Source organism: Amblyomma americanum, unplaced genomic scaffold, assembly GCF_052857255.1.
Source record: "Amblyomma americanum isolate KBUSLIRL-KWMA unplaced genomic scaffold, ASM5285725v1 scaffold_65, whole genome shotgun sequence".
In the NCBI taxonomy this organism is placed as follows: Eukaryota; Metazoa; Arthropoda; class Arachnida; order Ixodida; family Ixodidae; genus Amblyomma; species Amblyomma americanum.
Window position 1 is genome coordinate 217574 of NW_027526537.1, and position 23469 is coordinate 241042.

General features: G+C 47.3%; 1 protein-coding gene across 1 annotated transcript in view; it reads right to left on the reverse strand.

The window, feature by feature from the left end:
- LOC144112344 (uncharacterized) overlaps positions 1-22848 on the reverse strand; it is a 35389-nt gene extending 12541 nt beyond the window's left edge. The window contains exon 1 of the mRNA XM_077645201.1: positions 22537-22848. Within this exon, the coding sequence (XP_077501327.1) occupies positions 22537-22816 (280 nt within the window). The 5' untranslated portion in view covers positions 22817-22848. The remainder of the gene's footprint in view (positions 1-22536) is intronic.
- Between the last annotated feature and the right edge of the window lie 621 nt (positions 22849-23469).

The following is a 23469-nucleotide window of genomic DNA, read 5'->3' on the forward strand; positions in this document are numbered from 1 at the left end:
ATCTGATTATCGGCTTTGACTGTGCAGAAGTATGGTGCAATCATCTACAACAAATTATTACCTTTTCGAGCGGCATGACCACCCAACTGACCAGCTCTTGCTGCCATAGTGCCACGCTTTGCATCTCTGGAGACATCGTCACATTGCCACCACGGAGCAGTATTTTATACGAAGTGACCTACGACAACTTGCATGATGCTGAAGCAGTAAGAGGCTAACCATTCACTCCTGCTGACTCAGGGCATCTGCGCTGCTCACAGCCTACTGACGCTTCATGGTGGCCAGTCTGCGATCCTTTTCACTAATCTTTATAATGAGCACCGGCACGCTTTTCCTGGAACTAGTATCGCTTCTGCTTTGCATCCGCTGCAGCAGGCACTGACGAGCCCTACCTTGATAACGTCTACATCAACTGCCACCTGTCCGGGGAACAACGGCTGGCCTTGGAGCAACCACTGCTCGAATTCAAGCTGTGATTTGGTTCTTCGCAGGTTCGCCAAACACCCATCACTTCATGTTTCCGCTAAGGATCGCAAGTTCAGGAGATGCTCGACAATGGAGTAGCTAAACCTTCCCAAAGCCCGTGATATTTGCCTGTCATCCTGGCTAAAAAGGACGACGCTGCTCTGCGGTTTTGTGTCAACCATCAAAAACTGAACAGTGTGACCGATAAGGACGTCTACCCGTTGCCGCGCAATGACACGCTGGACAAATTGTGTTGCACTAAGTGTTTCTCAGTCGACTTGGAAAAGCGGCTATTGGAAAACTGAACTAGGTGAAAGGGACCACAAGAACACCGCTTTTGTGACACCACATGGCCTCTATGAATTCAAAGTGCTTTCTTTCAGCTTGTGCAGCACCCCTTTCATGTTTCAACGTATGATAGACACTGTCCTCACAGGTGTCAAGCACCAAATCTGTCTTGTGTACTTGGGTGTCATCGTTTTCTGAAAACACTTGATGAGCATCCCCAGCGACTGCAGGCTGTCCTCGAAGGCCTCCGGTCGGCAGACCTGAAGCTCCAGAAGTGCCCTTTCAGTTAGAAAGACCTCAAACTTCTTGGTCACGTTGTGAGAGCTGAAGGAATGCGGCCGGACCCCCGAGAAGACTGCCGCCATCGCACATTTTCCCATTCCTACTGACAAGAAAGCCCTCAAGCACTTCCCGAGTCTCTGTGCGGATTACTGGCACTTTATTGCTGACTTCACAACTACAGAGCCGTTGACGTGCCTCACTAGTAATATCTCCTTTGTGTGGGCCACCAAGCAACACACTGCTTTCACCATGCTACGCCAGCACCTTCAAGCATCTCCCGTTTTTGCACACTTCAAAGAAGATGCCAACACCGAGGTTTACACCAATGCCAGCAACATCGGTTTTCATGCTGTCCTTGTCCGACACCAAGATGGCCTTGAGAGGGTTCCTACATATGCTAGCCACACTCTTTCTTACGCCGAATGCAATTACTCTAAGTCTGAGAAAGAATGTCTTGTGGCCATGCGGGCCATCATAAAATTGCCCTTTCGTAACTGATCATCACTATCTACGCTGGCTGGCAAATTTGCGAGAACCATCTGGGCGCCTGCCACGATGGAGCTTACGGCTCCAGGAATTTGACATCACTACTGTATAAAAGTCAGGCCGTAAACACGAACACGTGGAAACACTGGCTCGCACACCATCTGATGACCCAGCAGCAGGCGGATGCGGACATTCACCCTATCATTGACCACCTTGAAGGCAACAATACGAATCTATCTTGACACTTCTCTCTATCTCAGCTCCTTCTGTCTGCGGCATGGTCTCCTGTACAACTCGAGGCCACAATAGAGCTTACCATCTCGTAATTCCAGCTGATATTCATGCTGACGCACTTTTCACTTGCCACAATAGCCCACATGTGGCCACTTGCGTTTTCTCACGAACGCTCGTCACAGTGCGGAGCATGTACTACTGGCCGGGGCTCACCGGCGCTGTCAAACGTTACATTAAAAGCTCCAGAGAATGCGAGCACCGGAAGACGCCATCATTTAAGCCCATTACAGCCACTCGCGCTCCTTTCGACCAAACAGGTATGGACTCCTCAGCCCTTTCCCTTTGTTGCGGACCAGAAACAATCGGATTATAGCTGGCACAGACTATTTCATTCGCTATGCCAAAGCCATGGCAATCCCTCGTAGTACAGCTTCTGATATCACGGAGTTTTTCAAGCACAACGTCTTGCGGCTTGGCGCCTTTCATACACAATTACTGACAGATGATCAGCGTTTAGGCCGCAGTTAATTGATTTCTCAGTCGACCTATCATTCATTGAACACAACCATCGCGGACATGCTGTCAATGTATGTAGATGCACAAAGCTTGGGATGAAGTCCTGCCTTATGTCACCTTCGCCAACATCACCCCCTGGAGGAAATTATGCGCTTCACGCCGTTTGACCTCGTGTACAGATGTGAGGTAGATAGTATGCCTGATCTTGTGCCCAGATGATGCCCAACTCATCCCAGGCACCCAACAATTTGCCCAACAAGCTGAAGAAGGCAGTCGGCTGGCCCACGTGCAGACCCGGCAACATCACAGCACAGGTGCACGCCACTACAACCTTTGCTATCGCCGGGTTGACTGCAAACCCGGCGACCAAATCTGCATATGGACTCCTGTTCATTGCCACCGCTTGTCTGAGAAACTACTGTGGCGCTAGTTTGGCCCTTAAAGAGTGCTACGGTGCGTCAGTGATGTCGACTATCAAGTGCTTCCGGACATTGCCATGCAACCATGACGCCAACAGCTCAGCTCTTGGCATTGTGCACTTTGTGCGGCTTAAGCCGTTCTATACACGGTAACGGCAAGCAAACATGTTGAAGTCGTAACACGCTTCAGCTGGAATCCTTTGCTCACTCTCCCCCCTCCCACCGGTTATTTTCAATTTTAGCCTTCTGTCGACCGCAATGCTGTCAGCATCACGACAATGCTTCTCTTTCTCGGAAGGGGCAATAGTGCCACCTATAGTCGGACACAACCTAAAAAAGAAAAGAAAGCGGTTGCTAACAGTGGGTCATGATCCGCGGTGTATTGTATTACTCCGCTGGCCAATCAAAATAGTAAACTAAATCAGCTTTTCACTGACTACAGCAAACAAGCCACGTTTTCAAAACTCTACAGCTTACAATTATTTTCCTTGTTAGTAGCTTTTTCTTTATGTAACGAGAAAAGTTTTAACGACAGATTACGTTTTGTTGTGGAAGAATTGTGTGGAGAGGTCCTGAATGTGGGCCGGAGCTTCGCGCCAGACTTGAGTTGTATCCGACTATAGTATTGCCAGGTGGCATGTGGCTGACCTGGAAGACGGTGATTTAGCGCTCATGCTGTGCCGTCTTGACCAGCACCATGTATTAAAACACCCTCCAACAACAAGTACGTTACAATATCGAGAGAATTGAGCATGCTCTAAAGAATGGACGTAGTCTAAAAGCAGTGACGAGGAAACTAGCCATAGACAAAAAATTGGAAGTGGCATAGCTCATCTATGCCAGAATATATGTATCGAGAGGTATACGTTTCCCTGGCTGAGCTTGCTGTGGTCATTGTATGTTTAGCAATGAGATACTGGGCTCCATGTCGGCGGCTTAACGCCATCTATTACGCTCGGCAGTCTGGCATCTCAGTTTGGCAAGCCGTTCCTCTATTCGGGCGTCTCCGCTGCTTTCTCCGCCTTCTTACACTCATTCTCTCTTTGCTGAGTAGCCAAGTGCCAGGCGACAACCTCAAGATCGGAAGAGTTAATTTTCTCTTGTCTATACCGCCATTAAAAAGCAGCTGGACTCGCATTCTCTGCATCCATGTCAAACGTTGTGATAGAGACGCCCATTACATCTCCGCCTTTTATAAGCAATGCTGCACTTGCGACGCACGGTTCGGGTGATAGATGGGCGTGTGGCAAGGCGGCGACTAAGAACGCGGCGCACCTTCTGCTCCTCTCCGGTTGCCGTGGTAACGGCACATGCGCACAACTGGCCTCTTCTAGCTACCGCGAAATGCTCGACTGGTAGCCCAGTGTAGCTCTCACTAGAAAACCAGATGTATTCGTTAAGAGACAGTGTCATTCTATACAGTAACCAATCTATAGAGTAGCCAATGCAATCAGGACGTTAATAATGAGAGGCAGTAGCGGACAGCACTGTGACATACCACCAGTAACAAAAGAGCAAGTGAAGAAAGCCTTAAGAGTAATGCAAAGGGGGAAATGAGTTGGTGAGGATCAGGTAAGAGCATATGTTTTGGGAAGGATGGAGGGGTCATGGTACTTAAACTAGATTGAAAACTAAATATTTTGACAGATTTGCCTGTCTGGTTGGGTTTGAAGACATAATAAACTGCACAACTCCAACCAAAAATTTTAACTTTAACCCAACGTTTCGAAGCCGACTCGACTCCTTCATCAGGGGTGACTGAGGGCAGTAGCTAAGCGTCTTAAGTATGGAGGCACTAGGCACCCTGAGTACATAGGGTTTTTTTTGTTTTTAGGTAAAACCTGACTTTCATCATCATCAGCCCTACTCCACCCACTGCAGGGCAAAGGCCTCTCCCATGTCTCTCCAATTAACCCTATCCTTTGCCAGCTGCATCCACCCTTTGCCTGCAAACTTCTTAATCTCATCCGCCCATCTAACTTTCTGCCGCCCCCTGCTACGCTTACTTTCTCTTGGAACCCACTCCGTTACCCTTAAAGACCAGCGGTTATCTTGCCTTCGCATTACATGCCCTGCCCAAGCCCATTTCTTTCTCTTGATTTCGACTAGGATGTCATTAACCCGTGTTTGTTCCCTCACCCACTCTGCCCGCTTCCGATCTCTTAACGTTACACCTATCATTTTTCTTTCCATGGCTCGCTGCGCTGTCCTTAACTTAAGCTGAACTCTTTTCGTTAGCCTCCACGTTTCTGCCCCGTAGGTGAGTACCGGTAAGATTATGCTGTTGTACACTTTCCTCTTGAGGGAAATTGGTAAACTGCCACTCATGATCTGCGAGAATTTGCCATATGCGCTCCACCCCATTCTTATCCTTCTAGTTATCTCCCTCTCATGATCCGGATCAGCTGTCACTACCTGCCCTAAGTAGACGTATTCCGGCACAATTTCTAGGCTCTCGCTGCCAATTGTGAACTGTTGTTCCCTTGCTAGGCTGTTGAACATTACCTTGGTTTTCTGCATGTTAATTTTTAGACCCATCGATCTGCTCTGCCTGTCTAACTCATTGATCATGATTTGCAGTTCACCTCCTGAGTGACTCAGCAAGGCAATGTCATCAGCAAATCTCAGATTATTTAGGTATTCTCCATTTATTCTTATTCCCAACTGTTCCCAATTCAGGCCTCGAAATATCTCCTGCAAACATGCGGTGAACAGCATTGGCGAGATCGTGTCTCCTTGCCTGACGCCCTTCCTTATTGGAATTTTATTGCTGACTTTATGGAGGACTATAGTAGCTGTGCAGTTGCTATATATATCTTCCAGTATTTTGACATAAGGCTCTTCTACCCCCTGATTACGCAATGCCTGTATGACTGCTGAGGTTTCCACTGAGTCGAATGCTTTCTCGTAATCAATGAAAGCTATATATAGAGGTTGGTTATATTCTGCGCATTTCTCTATCACCTCATTGATGGTGTGAATATGATCTATTGTAGAATATCCTTTACGAAAGCCTGCCTGATCATTTGGTTGATTAAAGTCTAACGTTGCCCTGACTCTATTAGCGATTACCTTAGTAAATACTTTGTAGGCAACGGATAGTAAGCTGATCGGCCTGTAATTTTTAAAGTCCTTGGCGTCTCCCTTCTTATGAATTAAGATAATGTTTGCATTCTTCCAAGCTTCTGGTACAGTCGAGGTCATAAGGCATTGCGTATACAGGGCGGCAAGTTTTTCTAGCACGATGTCCCCTCCATCCTTCAACAGATCTGCTGTTACCTGATCCTCCCCAGCTGCTTTTCCCCTTTTCATTGCTTCTAAGGCTTTCTTTACTTCATCTTTCGTTACTGGCGGGATGACGCATTGCTGTGCACTGCTGTCTTTCTCATTAGCGTTCTGATTACATTGGCTACTGTACAGGTCTGTGTAGAACTCTTCGGCTACGTTAACTATCTTATCCATATTGCTAATGACATTGCCCTGCTTGTCTCTTAATGCATACATCTGGTTTTTACCTATGCCTAGTTTCCTCTTCACTGTTTTTAGGCTACCTCCGTTCTTTAGAGCATGCTCGATTCTCTCCATATTAAACTTCCTTATGTCGGCTACCTTGCGCTTATTTATTAACTTTGATAGCTCCGTTAGTTCTATTCTATCGGTAGTGTTAGATGCCTTCATGTTTTGGCGCTTCTTAATCAGATCTTTCGTCACCTGAGATAGCTTCCCGGTATCTTTTCGAACTGCCCTACCGCCTACTTCTACTGCGCACTCCGTAATTATTGATGTCAGGTTATCGTGCATTGAATGAACATCAAGATCATCTTCCTCAGTTAAAGCCGAGTATCTGTTTTGCAGCGCTATCCTAAACTCCTGTGCTTTCCCTCTTACGGCTAACTCGTTAATGGTCTTCTTCTTCGCTAGCTTCTTCCGTTCCCTCTTCAAGTCTAGGCTAATTCTAGACCTTACCATTCTATGGTCGCTGCAACGCACCCTTCCGAGGACGGCCACATCCTGAATGATGCCAGGTTTAGCGCATAGTATGAAGTCTATTTCATTTTTAATCTCACCATTGGGGCTCTTCCAGGTCCACTTCCTGTTTTCTCGTTTGCGGAAGAAGGTATTCATGATCCGTAAATTATTTCTATCCGCGAATTCGACTAATAACTCTCCCCTGCTATTTCTAGAGCCTATCCCATAGTCACCTACCGCGTGGTCGTCAGCCTGCTTCTTGCCCACCTTCGCATTGAAGTCGCCCATCAGTACAGTGTACTGCGATTTTACTCTATTCATTGCTGATTCTACGTCCTCATAGAAGCTTTCAACGGTCTGGTCATCATGGCTGGATGTGGGTGCGTAGGCCTGCACCACTTTCAGCTTGTACCTCCTATTCAGCCTAATTGCTATAGCTGCTACCCTCTCGTTAATACTGTAGAACTCCTCTACGTTGCCAGCTATATCCTTATTAATGAGGAAACCCACACCTAGTTCTCGTCTACCCTCTAACCCGCGATAGCACAGTATGTGTCCGTCCTTTAGTACTGTATACGCCTCACCTGTCCTCCTAACTTCGCTAAGCCCTATCACATCCCATTTAATTCCCGCTAGTTCCTCGAACAGCACTGCTAGGCTAGCCTCACTAGCTAAAGTTCTAGCGTTAAACGTTGCCAGGTTCAGATTCCAATGGCGGCCTGTCCGGAGCCAGAGATTCTTAGCACCCTCCGCTGCGTCACAGGTCTGACCGCCGCCGTGGTCAGTTGCTCTGCAGCCGCTGGGGACTGAGGGCCGAGGGTTAATTGGTTTGATCATAGAAGGTTGTGGCCAAGTACTACACCAGGGTGGCCAAATCCTGCTCTGGTGAGAGAGTGCGTTGTCGGTTCTGGTCACCGAGATAAGGCCGCACTCCAGGCCTGGGTATGCAATTCCATCGACACGCGGATTTTTTTTTTTTAAACCCGGTGGAGAATTGCGCGGCACCAGGATTTGAACCCCGGTCCTCTTGCACGCGAGGCGGATGTTCTGTTAATCGCTCCCTGGGGACACTTCCCGCTTCTTACATCCATGGTTTGCAGCCACTGACCCGGATGTCTTCAACACGAGGGCTTAAAAAGCCGAGGTTCGAACCATCCGAGGGTTTGTCGACAGCCCGGCGCCGAGATGCGGCGATTTCCCTGTTAATCCCCGTCAGCAGGAAGCGTTCATGGCGAGGCAAGCGGGCGTAGACCGGCGAAGGCAAAGACCGAGCCAGAGGAAAGGAGCCAAGACGTTTTCCCGAAACCGCCCGCCCCCCTTCGCCCGTCTAAGGAAACCACCGCAGTGATAGCGTAGCATAGCGCATGGTCAGCGCGGACGCGGCAAGCAGACGCCGCGTCTAAGCCGCGACGGCGTCGAAGTCAGAGGATGGGGCATACCAACGGGTCCCGAGAAGCGGGCCTGCTTAACGAAACGCTGAAGCGAGTTCAGAGGCAGCAACGACAGGCTGGCGCCTCTTTCCAAATTTTGCGGGGACGCCTGTCAACAGTCGTCCCGAAGACGAGTAGTCTACTACTCGCAGCGGTAGCGATCGGTTGAATATCGGTAATTGGCGTAAAGCTGGGAGCCGCATGGGAATGTTTTGATGTATTTTCATCTGTTTCTCTTTTTACTTTTTAAGGGAGAGAGTTTGAGTAATACTGTGGAAGAATGGGGCGTGGCACGTAAACCTGTTGGCCCAAGCATTTCGAGGGTTCATTCCCGGAATTACATTTTCTTATAGCAATTTAGATGTGCTGTGTATTTCAGGGAGAGGGCTTGAACCTTGCCGAAATTGGAGGGCGTGCCATGAAGTTTGTAAACCAATGATGGGTTAGTTTGCTGTTGATTGGGCGATGCAAGAGGTGGGCCGGGTTTCTAGGTCTTTAAAACCAGGGTCCGGAGCCATGGGAGATCGTTCTGAGCTAGATTTAGATCCCTTGCATCTTCGGCGGTGCCAATGAAGGAAGATTTTCCCTTAGCCAGTTCCATGTAACCGCCATCGCCCCCCATACACCTTGCCCTCGTCTCCCGCATCCTTTAAGCTCCTCAGGACCTGGCTGTCTCGCTACTGTCTGTCATCAGCTGCATCTGGTTAGCCAGTTCCCTGCGTCCATTGACTTTCTTCTGCTGAAGTTTTGATGTACCACCTGGTCGAGAGAGTCATTGCCAAAACGGTAAGTAACAACCTTCCCAAGCCATTTCTTTAAGCACCTCGGTCCATGTTACGTTTTGTGTTTGTTTGCATGTCCTGATTACACAATTCAGGGCGGTCTGTAGAGCTTGTTGGTAACTTTTTTTTAATTCCTACAGCATGACAAGCGTAGAGCTTACATGCGTGTGCAATCACTGTGGATTTGGTTTGTGTGGAAGGATTGTCACGGAAATTCAGGGTGGGGTCATCGTTTCGATTAAAGAAGATAAGAGGCTTAGGCAGAATTCGACACAACCACTAGGTTGCGAACCAAACGCGCTCGAGGCCACAAGCACGCTTTGGTGTTTTGGGGAAAGGAAATGGCGCAGTATCTGTCTCGCATATCGGCGGACACCTGAACCGCGCCGTAAGGGAGGAGATAAAGGGGGGAGTGAAAGAAGAAAGGAAGAAAGAGGTGCCGTAGTGGAGGGCTCCGGAATAATTTCGACCACCTGGGGATCTTTAACGTGCGCTGACATCGCACAGCACACGGGCGCCTTAGCGTTTTTCCTCCATAAAAACGCAGCCGCCGCGGTCGGGTTCGAACCCGGGAACTCCGGCTCAGTAGTCGAGCGCCTTTACCACTGAGCCACCGCGGCGGGTAATGATCTGGGAACAAGAACAAACAAAGGACGCGTCTTCGTTTGGAGCTATCCACGAGGGCCACGATTAAACAATAATTCTTTCGCATTCCATGATTTCACAAGCAGTCTTCAGTGTCCTCAAAATTTCTTCGTTTTTTTTCTGACATATAACTGCGAATTTGTAAAGATAATACTTGTACATAGTTCCTGACCACTCTCCCTCCTATAGTTTATGGCTATAGTTATTTCATTTCTCTAATCTGCCTGATATCTCTTTATTTGCGCTGCCCCAGCTCAGGTGCTCGCAGCAGGAAAAATCTTTCCCTTCTTTTCTTTTTATTATTTGGATAAAATCACCGCTACTACTACTACATAAAATTGCCACCCATCACAGTTAGCATTCAACATTGCACATGCGACACGTGACATGCCGCCGCGGTGGCTGAGTGGTTATGGCGCTCGGCTGCTGGCCCGAAAGATGCGGGTTCGATCCCGGCCTCGGCGGTCGAATTTCGATGCAGGTGAAATTCGAGAGCCCCGTGTACTATGCGTTGTCGATGCATGTTAAAGAACCCCAGGTGGTCGAAATTTCCCAAGCCCTTCACTACGGCGTCTCTCATAGCCTGAGTCGGTTTGGGGCGTTAAACCCTCATAAAACAACGACCATAAAAAATGTACGCAACGACCGGTCGTTCATGTTTATAGCATGCAAACAGCTTAAGGCCCTTGCTTACATGGTGCTAATTGCGGTTTACGTAGTGCTCTCATATTTTATTAGGTAAAATTACAACATTTGGCCAGAAAAAAGCAGTACAGGGAGACGTCGGAGCAAATGTATTATTATTCCAAAGGATATGCAAGGCACTGCAGATAATTTAGCGAAGCTTAAAGAGATAACATGCAAAGGTCCGAATAATGCAGAAATACAGCAGGCGCCTTCTGCTGGACATAATATTTCTGAAGTACGTAATTAACAAGTAGCGCTATCTCTCTTGTCATTCATAACTTTAGCTCAACATTTTCAACATAAATGTAGACCAAGTGAGGACTTTATTTACTAATGTACGCATGCCAGTGTTACCGGATACGTTGTCATTCACAAGTAAACATGATGCAAAGCATGCAAGGCGAGCGAATTAAAGAGGAATCGCTCGTGGGCGATGTAAAACGGTATAGCATAGCTACTGACAGAGGAGTGAAGCGGCAAGATTTGACACATAAAAATAAAACCTGCAGCTGGTTCGCTTTCCCATCTCGAGGAATAAAAATAAGCGCACGACAATATGTTTGGATAGAACAGATGACAACCTAAACCTTGCAAGTGCAGAATATTTGCAGCGCGCGCATTTGTTTCTTCAAGCTTTCCTAAGCATTAGCTGAGCGACTCTGAATACCAGGTGTTACCTGGAAGACGTTTCAAAAATATGCGTTTTGGCTTTAATATACGGCTTTTACGGCACAGTATTACCAGTGTGAATTGTTTCCGCTGAATCGTTTTAACTATTCAGCTGGTTAACTAGATTTTAATAATTAACTTTTAACAATTGTAGTTAGGCGCTTAGTCGTAATTTTAGATTTGTAGCCGGTAGTTAGTAATAGCCATATAAGTTTTTAGAATTTCCAAAACATGGTTACCTTTGGCCATATGGATCGACAAAATTTGGCTGTTTCGACTAGTTACGCGCACTGGAAAGGTTTCTTTGCTTGCATGCTTTCGAAAGCGCATGTATTTTGGCGCTAACTGGTTCTTGAAAATTGGCTTTTGAGGAGAGGAAATGACACAGTAACTGTCCCGCCTATCTCGGCGGGCACCCGAATTGCACCGTAAGGGAAGAGATGAAGGAGGGAGTTAAAGAAGAAAGGAACAAATAGGTGCCGTTGTGGAGGGCTCCAGAATAATTTCGACCAACTAGGGATCTTCAAAGTGCAGTGATATTGCACAGCGCATGGCTGCCTTTTGCGTTTCGCCTCCATAGAAGCGCAGCCGCTGCGGTTGAGTGCCAACCCGGGTACTCCGGCTCAGCAGATGAGCACCTTAACCACTGAGCCATCGCATGATGTAGCCAAATTTTGTCGAGCCACTGCGATGAGGGTAATCGCGTTTTCGAAATTCTAAAAACTGATACGGATATTAGTAACCTACCTCTAACTGCAACTAGGCGCCTAACTAATAGTTAAAAGTTAATATCAGAATTAGTAAAACAGCTTCCTCCCGGTTTACTGCCTGTTAACTACTGGGTAACTACCGGTTAGCTACAGTTTGCGGGCACTGGTATACTATGCCGCAAAATCCATATTTTAAAAGCGAAAGCTTTTCCTGCTTTCGTCGGAGCGATTTCGCCGTCACCTCACGTTTGATCTTGAACGTCCTTGCTGCGCCGCTGCCATAGCAACCCAGCAAGTGACTTCGCCGCGCCGCCAAGCCTAGTCTTCGCCGTCTCTGCGCAGGGGCTCCACAGCCGTGCAGCGGCTGCTGCCTGACCACGTTATCTAGCCGAGTATCAGCTGGATAAAAAAAAATATTAGCTTTTGCTCAACTACTGCTGAACCTTGTTAGAGAGCGAGAGTTGTGATGTATCGTGCAAGCAGACGCGGCTTAGCGTCTGTAGCGTTGAGTGCGTTCCGCACACTGGATGAGCAGTGCGCCCAACCTCCCACCCTGGCAGGTGGCATTTGAATTGATGGCTGATCGCGAGAGTTTGGTCAGGCTGCGGCCTATTGCTGCAGTGCCGCGTGTCTGCCACAACGTTGTCAGCGCTAATGCATGCAGCCCACATCTTTCTCTCACCACCATCACGTACCTCAAAGCGCTATTGAGGCGCCCACTTGCACAGGTGGCCAGTTATATGCGCCCTTCCTTTTCACAAAATCACCAAGAAAGTTGTCAACGCCAACACCAATGAACACAATGAACGCCGAGGACTTTCGCTTTGTTAGCTGAGCTAATCCGAGAAAGCTTAATTTTGATGATGACTTAGTCTTCTCTGTAACACCTGGTATGTGTTGCTGCTGTTATCTGTATAAGAGAGCCCAGAAAAATTCAAACCTTTTTCTTTTGCATTTGTTTATTGATGTTTGAAATAATGTTAGCTTGCATATAAATAAGCTGCGAGGAATATAAACTTAAGAGGTGTCTTGATCACGTTTTCTTTAGGTTTTGAGGTTTTCATTGACTAAAATGTGTTAGAGAAATTGGTAAAATTGCACAGTAGGAGGCCCCAAAGCGCGGCAGTCAGGGAGACTTCCTATAACGAAATGTCTCCGCAATTGGTATACCGCCAGTTTTCACTCGGACTCACAAAAGGGACGACGAAAGGCGCGAGTGGACTACCTGCGCCGCACACACCGACAGGCACGAAATGCTGTATACGTCGACGCAGCCATGTACCCCAATTCCACGAACGCGGTGGCGGTAGTTTTGGACACCAACTTCAAGGAAATCGCCAGCGCCTCTCTACGCAACTGCTCTCCCACAGTAGCAGAAACGGCCGCAATCGGTCTCGCCATCCAGCACGGCGATACCACGCGAAACGGACTAAAAATTGTTACAGACTCCCAGTCGGCGTGTCGGCTCTTCCTCACTGGCAGACTTCCACACTCCATCGCTCCCATTCTGACTACCCCACATGTTAAAAATTCCACATGCAAGCACCAAATCACTTGGGCTCCTGGGCACGAGGGGCTCGAGGGAAACGAGGCCGCGGACAGTCTAGCTCGAGATACACCAACCGAGCGACTAACCTCCCCGACGTCACCCCTCTTCCCTCTATGTACGGCGAACGCCTCCTCCTTCTCCGAACGCAAAGGCAAGTCTATCCCCCACCACACTCAAAGCTAACGGCGGCAGAGGCGAGGGGCTGGCGACAACTACAGACGAACACCTTCCCAAACCTACACAAATACCATATCATGTTTCCCGATAGATACGACGGATTCTGCCCCTGGTGTGGCGGAATTCCAACAACATACCATGTAACATGGGGCTGCTCCGGTAGCAAGCCCTCCGAACTAGACAAACATCAATCCGAGGAACAGTGGGAGTCTGCCCTGCTCAGCTCCGATTTGGTGACCCAGCGTAGCCTGATATCCCAAGCAAGAGCAACTGCGGTGGACATTGGGGTCCTGATATAAGGACTCCACCCAAAATCTGTTTTTTCCCGCCTCTTTATCCTACCTTTCTATGAATAAATGTTTTCTACTACTACTACTACTACCGCCAGTTTTGAACACTCGACTTCCAAACTTAGTGATGATGCCAGAGACAAAGCATTTTTCATAAATATATTTTTTCGCGCTAAGCGGGCAGCCTGAGTCCAGTAAGGTAGATAACGCGGTCAAGATTTTGAGCAAACCCTTCAATCCCCAGTAACTTAAGTCCTCTAAGGCACTCATTTCGTCACAAATGGATATGTTAACATTTGCATAAATTACCATTCAAGTTCATTGGCTCTTCATTTCGTAGTGACATATCTTTCCTTTGTCTTTTCCTTGGTTCACTTGTGCTTCGTTTTGTCGTTCCTCGGCGTGTGTGAGTTTTCTTGCGCTAAATGTTTCACCATGCCACCTTTTTTTTACAGAGCAAGGGATACCTTATAAAATGGAAAGGATATTCCAAGTGGCATTGCTCCGTTGAACCAAGAAAAAATCTGAACGGCGCCTGTCTCCGGGAATTTAAGCACCCAAGCAAGCCATCGCCACAACGACTGGAAGCTGCTGCTGAGGAATTAATTTACGCTGTGCAAAAGAAACTTTCCAACAGCCGTCGATCCAGCGGGCTTGTCAAGGTGAACATAGACCTGGACATCTTTAGATGGGTTTTCAGTAGGAAAGGAAGGCCGCTCGAAAGGGGTTGGATTGTTTGCAATGAGTCATACTTTTCAAAGCTGAATCTTCCCTTGGGTGGCATACTCGAGAAACGAAACTTGGCAGTGTAGTGGCAATTGAGTTCCCAGTGCGTGTGAAGGCTGCTGTGACACGACAGAAAGCTTGCAAGCTCTTTCCAAACGGCTATCCTGTGAAAAATCTGCAAATGTTCCTTGTGTCGAAGGTTGTTGCATGCAGAACCTAACCCACAGAAATAGTGAGCCTTCCTCCTTTCACATATATGTTGCCAGCAAACGTTTTGGAACTTTGTTTTTTTTTCGATATAGTATTGATTCTTGCATTTCAATTTGTGTTGTTTAGAATTTCTTAAAAATGAGTTCGGGAGCTTTGCGCTTAGAGATTTCTGAATGTGCAATTTCATTTACATTGACAAATAAGACAGTTCTGGAAATCTTTAGCAACAAAACGGTTTTGGAGAAATCTTATTTTGAGACAATAACATCTTTTATTCCACTTGGCATGTCCATCCCAGAGAGTTTAAAGGTTGCAGTAGAGACAAGGTTTAGAAGCCTCTGCTCCTCGGTAGATACTCAGTACAGAAAAATTAATGGCCGAGCAAAAGAGGAGTTCCTTAAAAAAGAGCGCCATGTAAAAATTCCCTTCGATAAGGAAAGTTCTGTTCAAAATTCAAATAACAGTATCAAGGACATCACTATTCAAGCTTTACAAGAAGAAGTGAAGCGAATGGAGGGTGTATCAGAACGGTCTCTTTCTGAACTGCGTAAGTCCATTCAGGATTTTGAGGCAAAATGCCTACAGCTGCAAAAAGAAAACAAAAGCCTGTCATCACAGGCAAAAAACTGCCGCTTGCTCAACAACTGCGGAAAAAGGGTCGGGGAAGTTTCGAAAAGCACCGATAGAAGAAAGCTGCATTCTGTAGGCAGCGTGATAGTTCAAGGGCTAGAAGAAATTTTGGAAAGCTATGGCTTGAACTTATGCCAGTTGGTTGTAGAAGACCTTCGAGGGCTACTGCACAAAATTACTTTTTCTGACATTGACGGAATCTCCGTGGAGCGAGGAATCAAAAAAGAATACCGCAGTAATGGTAAAACTGACTATCAGGATCTTTCTTCCCCCGAGAAGAAAAGCGTCCGTGCAATCACCGCGCTCTTAGACAACCACTTTGTAAGCAATGTTTTTTGGGAAAAAATGTCTTCAGCTGTCCCTAATTTACCCTCGCTCCGTGTCATCAATTCATACAGGCAAAAACTAGACGAAAGCACTGCTGTGTTTAAAACCCTAGGAGAAGCAGCTGGCGCTAAGGTGTCTTTTGTGCACGAACTTGAAACTGCCGTTGCGGAGTACGCAGTGAATAGAGGTATGACAGGAGAACAGCTCAGGTCGCAGCCAATTTTGGTCAAAATAGAAGGAGATGGCTGTGTAGTCAGCACACGAACAAGCTGGACAACTCTATCTTTTCTCCTGATTGACAGCAGCCGGAGGCTGCAGAGCCATACCTTACATCGCCTGCTCGCAGTCGTCAAAGTCTCTGAAAACTATTTTCAGATTAGAGAAAGTTTGAAGGATTTGATAGACGAAGTTAACAGTGTTGTGAAAAGGGGCAGTGTCAGCTTGGAAGGACAGGAAGTTCCCGTCATAGTCTGTCTGGGCTCAGATCTAAAATTCTTGCTCATGGTTCAAGGATTGCAGTCAGCGTCTTCTAGGCACCCATGTCCTTTCTGTCGTATTAATTTAAAGGAACGAAGCAGAGCAGGGGCAAACACAGAGGAGTGTAATAAGCCGCCTCTTCTGCGCACTCTAAAAAACATGAGGGAGGACGGCATTGTTGAAGAATTCGGAATGAAAGTCGTTCCCCTATTCAACATTAAACCTGCATTAGTGGTTCCAGACATTTTACACATGCGCATTAGAGTCGTTAATCGCCTGGTCGATGGATTGATTGTCGAAGCAATGGACAAAGACAACCGCAATAAAGTTACGAACTTAAACACCAAGAGCACTCACGTGGAAGCAATTGTGCAGGCAATTAATAGCTGTGGTGTAAAATTTGAACTGTGGCAGGACGAAAGAAAGGGAAAAAATTTCACCTGTATTCAAGGAGACCCCTGCGAGCGCCTGCTCGAAATGCTGCCAGAGAGGCTCACTGGAAAACTCAGCCCGGAAACAGAAAAAAAAAATCATCTCACTTTGGAAAATGCTTAGTCGCATTTTTGATCATTTTGAACATAACACGACCGGCGAAAGCATCGAGCAAGAAATAGCCAAATTCCATAAAACGTACTTAGAACTTGGAGAACGAGGGCATAAGGGTTACGGGGCTGAAAGAATGACGCCATATATGCATATTCTTGTCTGTCATGCCTCAAATAAGCATAAAGAATTCAAGTGTTTGGGGTGGTTTTCGAGCGAAGGCATTGAGAAAAAGAATGATATTCTGAAGCATTTGCATCATGCAAGATCCAATAAATGGAATGCGGCCGCCGATGCGCTGAAGCTGGCAAAACGCCTTGAGAATAGCGCGCACGTAACAACAAGTCGAGCGTACAAAAAACACGATCGTTCATACTGGGTTGAGGGTATGATTGAAGAGAGTCGCACAAATAGGGCTCGAAGCGCTCCTGAAATGGAGCGCGAGGATACACCTCCCGCTTGCATCGAGGATATGGACGCGGTTGAACTGCGGACCTAATTGAAAGCTGCTGGCATTTCAACGAAAGTAAAATCAGTTTCCAAACTGCGTGAAATGCTTCGCAAAGAAAGAGAAAAACGATGTTTTCAGCAGTCGACTTGACTTTTATTAGCAAAAATTGCCTGCAATTAGCAATTGCCTGCTCGCGATGTTCCACAAGTCTGTATGCCTCAGTTTTTATCATTTCTTACTTTTTTAATGAAATATTCATCAAAAATTTTTGTAGTGCAGTATGTGCACACTTGCAGCTTGAACGGTTTACTATGTCTCTTCACTCAATGCTAAAACTCGCATTCTCGCTGGTACGACTAAACGAGAGTGAAATGCTTTGTTTGTGCTTGTGGCGACTTATATGTGCAGTAAATGTTCTTCGTTCTTCCCCATATTTGTGACAATCTTCCTTGATGTGCAATATTTACACGCTGTATCTGTTTCATGTATGATATGTTTATATTTTTTGTATCGCGCCACGCTGTGTTTTGTGTTTTTTGGGTTTCATCAAGATTAGGCCAATTGTGTTTTATAATTACTGCAGTGCACGCTTGAAATGCCTTCGCAGTACACCTCTGGCTGCCTATGTTCCCTGCGAAACGGCGCGGTTCATGTGGCTGACCTCATTGTAGCGCGAATGTTGCACCTCTCCTTTCCTCAAAACCAGCCTAGTGATGTGTGGCGGTTGCAAGTGGTACACGTCTATGCAGAAAGTGTAAAGTTTTGCCATACTTAATATTTACTACCGACACTTTCTCAAGCTGGTTCTGTGCATAAGTGCATTGTGTATTTCTAGCAAACTGTCGAAATCTATCGTTTAGACTTTTTCTGCGCCATGATGTGATGCGATAATAAATGTATTCTGTCATGTAAAGTAAACTGCCGCTTTGATTTTTTGTACGAGTTTTTGTAGCGATTATTACGGCAGCATTTCGAGCCTTCAACGTGGCGGCGCCGTGGTGGTGGCGGCACCGCCACCCTGTGGCTGCATTGACACCCTGTAGATGCGCCGCCACCCTGTCACGTGGTTGGTCACGTGGTGCGGCTGATCACGTTGTTGGTCACGTGTTTGGTCACGTGACCAAGTTCCACTCGGGCAGCTGTAGCTATCGCGTCACTCCAGGTTTAACCACAGCTAAACCACCGTTATTTTTTTTTTTGCAACTTGCACAAAAGGACAGGAACAAAGAATTGAGCAAAACACTCAACAGGTTAGGAAATTCGGTAGGCTGAAGAAGTTAAACTGAATGTACGCATTGCTACATTTAATTTTCGCTATTTTCAACTTCCCTCCTGAACCTAATATGGCCTCCTTTTGGAGATTCTCATTTGCGATGGCATGTTCTGTCTGCGGCCGCCTCAGCATTCACAGTTGACGGCGAGGGGACCGAATTCCCGGGGGTATTCAGCGTCGGTCGTAATCGAGTCACGTCACCATGCTGGTGAGTAACGTCATGTAGGTCCGGGCGTCAGGGTACGTTAGTAAATTTCAGCTTTAACATAAGTGATGTGTCTCCACTTGGATCCCAATTTAAATCAGTTACGAAAAACAACAGAAGGAACGAAGAGGACCGGGTGGGACGCATTGCTGCCGTTATATGATCTCTAATCGTCTTTGAAGCATTTGTCAGGCAGTGCTTTCAAATACGTGAAAAGGTATGTTTGGCGCATCACAGCTCCAGCTGCCGCTGAGCGAGTTCTTACAACGTGAAAAAGCAATGCTTGCTTTCCGATCCCTCATAGTTATGTCACACCCAAAAATAATTGTGGAATCTCCTTCATCACGCTTTTCCATAAGCCGTATAATATTTCCATGCGTTTTGGTTTATGGTTTATCGTCCCAAAGCGACTCAGGCTATGAGGAACGCCGTAGTGAAAGAATCCGGAAATTTCGACCAGCTGAGGTTCTTTAACATGCACTGAAATTGAACAGTACACGGACCACTAGCATTTCGCCTGCATCAAAATCCAAGCGCTCTATAGCAATCGCAAAGTACAACATTGATGACTTGACTACACAACTCCTCATTGCGGCAGCACTATGAGCAGTACTTTTGAACAAAGAAAAGAAATCGCGCTGAAATTAAGAAATTTGGGGAACACTTAGCTCCGCCTTTTTGCTATGATGCTATAGCATTAACAGGTCTTTTCTGCGGCTTGGTGTCCTCTGCATATTTTGTATTCGAAATTTCACGCTATTTCGCATGGTCTCATGACGTAACATTTAGCCCGGCGAGCAATGAGCACTCGACCGTATAACCAGCCAACAGCCACCCGCTAGTGCACCTCCCATCTCGGACATGTGACGGCGCTTGGTCATGTCACCAGGTATCGTAATCTAGTATCTTAACCCCGCTCAGCCACAGCGTTTAATGCCGGGATGCATGAGGCGTTTTTAGGGCGTGAGGCCGGCGATTTTCACCCGATGGTGAGCGCCGCCACCAATGTGGACCTACCAGATAATTTTCGCACGTCGTCCGACGACGGTTGATGAGGCGGCGGCTGACGCGAGCGAATAGGTGCGCAGAAAGCCCGCTCTTTTCCGATATGACTGCTTGCGCACGTCGCCGTCGACGAGGCCGCCATGGCTGACGAGCACGTGGCGACTTGGGGGGCGGGCATGGAAACGTGACTGTCTTGAAGATAAACGATTCATCAAGCATAGCATGTCTTTTTATTTATGGGGACATGAATTACTGTCGTATGAAAATGGGCGCGCGCGTTTCCTCAAGGCCGGTGGAAGAAAACCACGCGCGCAAAAGCCTGTGTTGTCTCGAGCGTGTGGTTCTCGATATCTGGACATGTTCATGCGGAGTAATGTGATGAAAAAAAAATCCGAGGGATCTGGTTGCATGTTACATTCTCGAATTTCCCGTTTACATTATCCCTACGTCATAAGACAGGCCGGTGATCAGCCATGGAACTTAAAAGCTTCACATCCTGAGCCGGCCCTCGCCCTCCTAACCAAGCCAAACTTGCGACAAGCCAAGTGGGAGCTCCGCGTTTTTGCGCCACTGCATGCAATGGACTCTGCCGTGGCGCGCGCGCGCACACCCACACACTCAGCCCAACACACACACACACACACATGCAGAAAAAGGCAGTGAACTACGGCGCCAGAAAGTCACGTGCATGCAGGTACAATTCCTATACAAGCGCATCCCGAAAATGGTTACACGTTTAAATGGTATTATTCAATAATTTGTACGCTGAGCAACCTGTCACCATACTTGTGTATAAATGCAGGAAACACATGTTGTGTGCAAGCAGCCTAGGTAAAATGATCAGCGCCGTTCGTAAGTAGAAGGCAGCATATTTTCATTTTTGCGAAAGCATAGCAGCTCATAAGGAGGAAAATCAGGCGTTGTCCTCCCCAGAGGTTTGGAAAAACCACGTGACCTAATCAGAAAAAGAAAAATTAAGTTTCGTAAATAAAATACTTTCCGAAGTGGGTTCCGCACCCACGAAGGGAACCCACCGCATTGGCTCAGTGGATAGGGCGCGATGTCAGTGCACGCTAAACATCCCCAGGTGGTCTAAATTATTCCAGAACCCTCCACTATGGCACCTTTTTCTTCTTTTTTTTTCACTCCCTCCATTTTCCCTTTACGGCGCTCGCGGTTCAGGTGTCAGCCGATATGAAAGACAGATACTGCGCCATTTCCTTTCTCAAAAAACCAATTTTCAATTTTTACTTTCAAGGTTAGTTTCTAAAATTGGTTTTGAGGAAAGGAAATGGCGCAGTAACTGTCTCACATATATCGGTGGACGCTCGAACCACGCCGTGAGAGGACTGACCTCTGGCCCACTTGAAGGTCAAAACCGTAAGCACCGCGAAATCGTTACGAGGTAGCATAGTGAAGCTTTCGCATCAAAAGTGAAGGAAAATAATGTTGCCGGCCGTGGCAATTGCTATCTAATATCTTAACCACCCGAGCTGCAGCCGGCGGAGGAGAAAGGGAAATGATATCGAGGAGAAATATAAAGGGGAGCGATAGCAAGGAAGCACAGGATCGAGTATTCGGGTGTGGCTCAATCCCCGGTCCGCTTTCGAAGGGGGATACCATTCACATACCTGGCTTAATATCTCATATGGGCCCTTGAGGCTTGGGTGTTACGCATATTTTTGAAAGTATGGCGGAGTGCTTGGCGTAACGTACTCTGGCACAGGTCAGCCCGGTATTGCACTGCCTCCGGGATTGGCCCGTGGCCTACGGGCTATTACGTGCGCTTTTCTTCTGTCTCTTTGCTCCCATCTTTCACCTCCTACTATCAGCACGCAGGCAGCTGGGCGTGGCTCCGCGTTGAGCCAGTAAGCAAGCCCGTGCTTTTCCTTTCGTCCTTCTGTCGACAACTCAACTCAACTCGAAAAAAGGAAGCACAGGGGCTCCAGCTGGGTTTGGGTATCGTCGCCTTCATCAACTTCCATTCGGGCGGCGTGAACTGATCAGCTTGGCTGGCCATTGCATTAGAGCAGCACGCCATCGCCGCAGCCGAACACCACGCTGCAAGCTTTCTCCTTCACAGCTCGTCAGTAGACTTAATTGTTGTCCGTAATTTTTTCCCCGTTGCGAAAAAACTTGACAATTATGGTGAGTCAGGTTATAACTGCAACCTCTTTCGAAAAAATAAAAACACTGACGTGTAAACAAATGCGCAACACAAGGTTCTTACTGATGCTTATACGGCCGCTAGTTCTGTTCTGTCACCAGTCATCAGATTTTCTGTACAGCAAAACACCATTTTCCATGAAGACACAGACCGTCCCACGGGGAGAACTTGGGTGCAGCGCTAAAAAAATTCTATTCCACGCATTATGCTCTGGACTCACTGAGTGATAGCTGGGCCTTGGCACAATTCTGGAACGTTTAGCCATAACTTGTGTGATGTGCATATATACCGCCAGTAGTTTTTGACAAATGGCCCCTCAAAGTCGGACAAAGACGGGGCGTGTACACCGCTTCAACCCCAACCCGACTTCTTTCTTTCCTTGCACCGCAGTAAAGGAACGGACTAGGGGAGCCGCACAGTCAGCCCGTTTCGAACACGCTGGGTGAAAAAAAAAAACAGAAACGCGAAGGGTGCCCCCCTCCCGAGGAGCTTGGCTTGAGGGGAGGACACACAAAGCGGACAATGGGCGAAGCTTACTAGCGTCTCTCTCTCAAACCGGGAGGAAGAATGTAAGAGAAGGAGGAGGAGCTCAACTTCATGCGGCCCGTGGTGGCGGCGTTGTGAACTAGGAGCGGATGAACCAGAATCCTGGCCATGGGTACGTGGAAGCGATTTAATCTGTTGCTGTGAAACCACTGCCTGCTTTAAAATTTCGCTCCCTTTTCCTCCACAGAACATTACGCGAGCGCTCTAACGCAAGCCTACTCGCGTTTGTACACAAGCTTACATTTCTTTCGTGCATGCAGTAAACGCTACGCGAGCGCTCTAACGCAAGCCTACTCGCGTTTGTACACAAGCTCACACTTTTTTCGTGCATGCACAGACACAAAAAAATGGCGCCAAGAACACGTGCATCTTCCTCACCTGAATAGGAAGAGAACTGATGCGTACTGAGCCTCGACACGAACCCGTGATTCTGCTCGTGGTGCTGCAACAATTGGCCACGGCGGGCAAGCACATTAGTACACTGATCACAACTGTAGGAGGCTTTCGCACTACCACTAAGAGAGCTTGCAGCTTCGGGATGCTGCTTTCGCACATGCCTCTTTCGAGATTGCTCCAAAACAAACTCAGCTTGGCACACAGGACACTGATACTTATCTCGTACAGGTGACTCTGCGGGTGGTGCGCTTGGTCCCTCCATTCCTAGAAGGGCACCTCGGCGACAGACACAAACACAATTCACACTGGCAAACAAAGAACGCGCAACGGAGCCAACAAGGACAAACTCTCAATAGAACAGTGCGCGTCCAGCGCAACACAGAATACGGCAACGGCCAAAAAGAAAGCTCAACGGAGCTGTGGCTGGACAATGCAGTAATAAAACAGTGCAATTACTGCAAAGTATACAGCAATTAGCGCAACAGCAAGACCGCAGACCGAGGGATCAGCGACGACGCTTGCACGATGCAACGGGGGACAAATCTGCGGAACAAAGGAGTCACGTGATCATCTATAATACAAAAACAAAATTCAAATCACATAAAGACAAAAATATAAAAAGTTTCTGTAAAATTTATAAGCATTGTTTTCAAATATGATACTAAAATTATTTCAGCTGAAGAAACAACACAAACAAATTTAGCCAGGGGAAGGGAATTACCCATAGGGACGGGGAAATCTAAGGGCGGAGTCAGACCTAGGGAGGACTGGGACGGGTTGAACCACAGAAACAAAAAAGAAGACTTTTCCGCCGCGGGTTTTACGCGCTTCGACCCCGATCCCCACCTTCAACAATGGCTATCTCCACCGTTTATCACAACGCGCAAACCGTCATCTGCCTCCATGGCGGCTGCA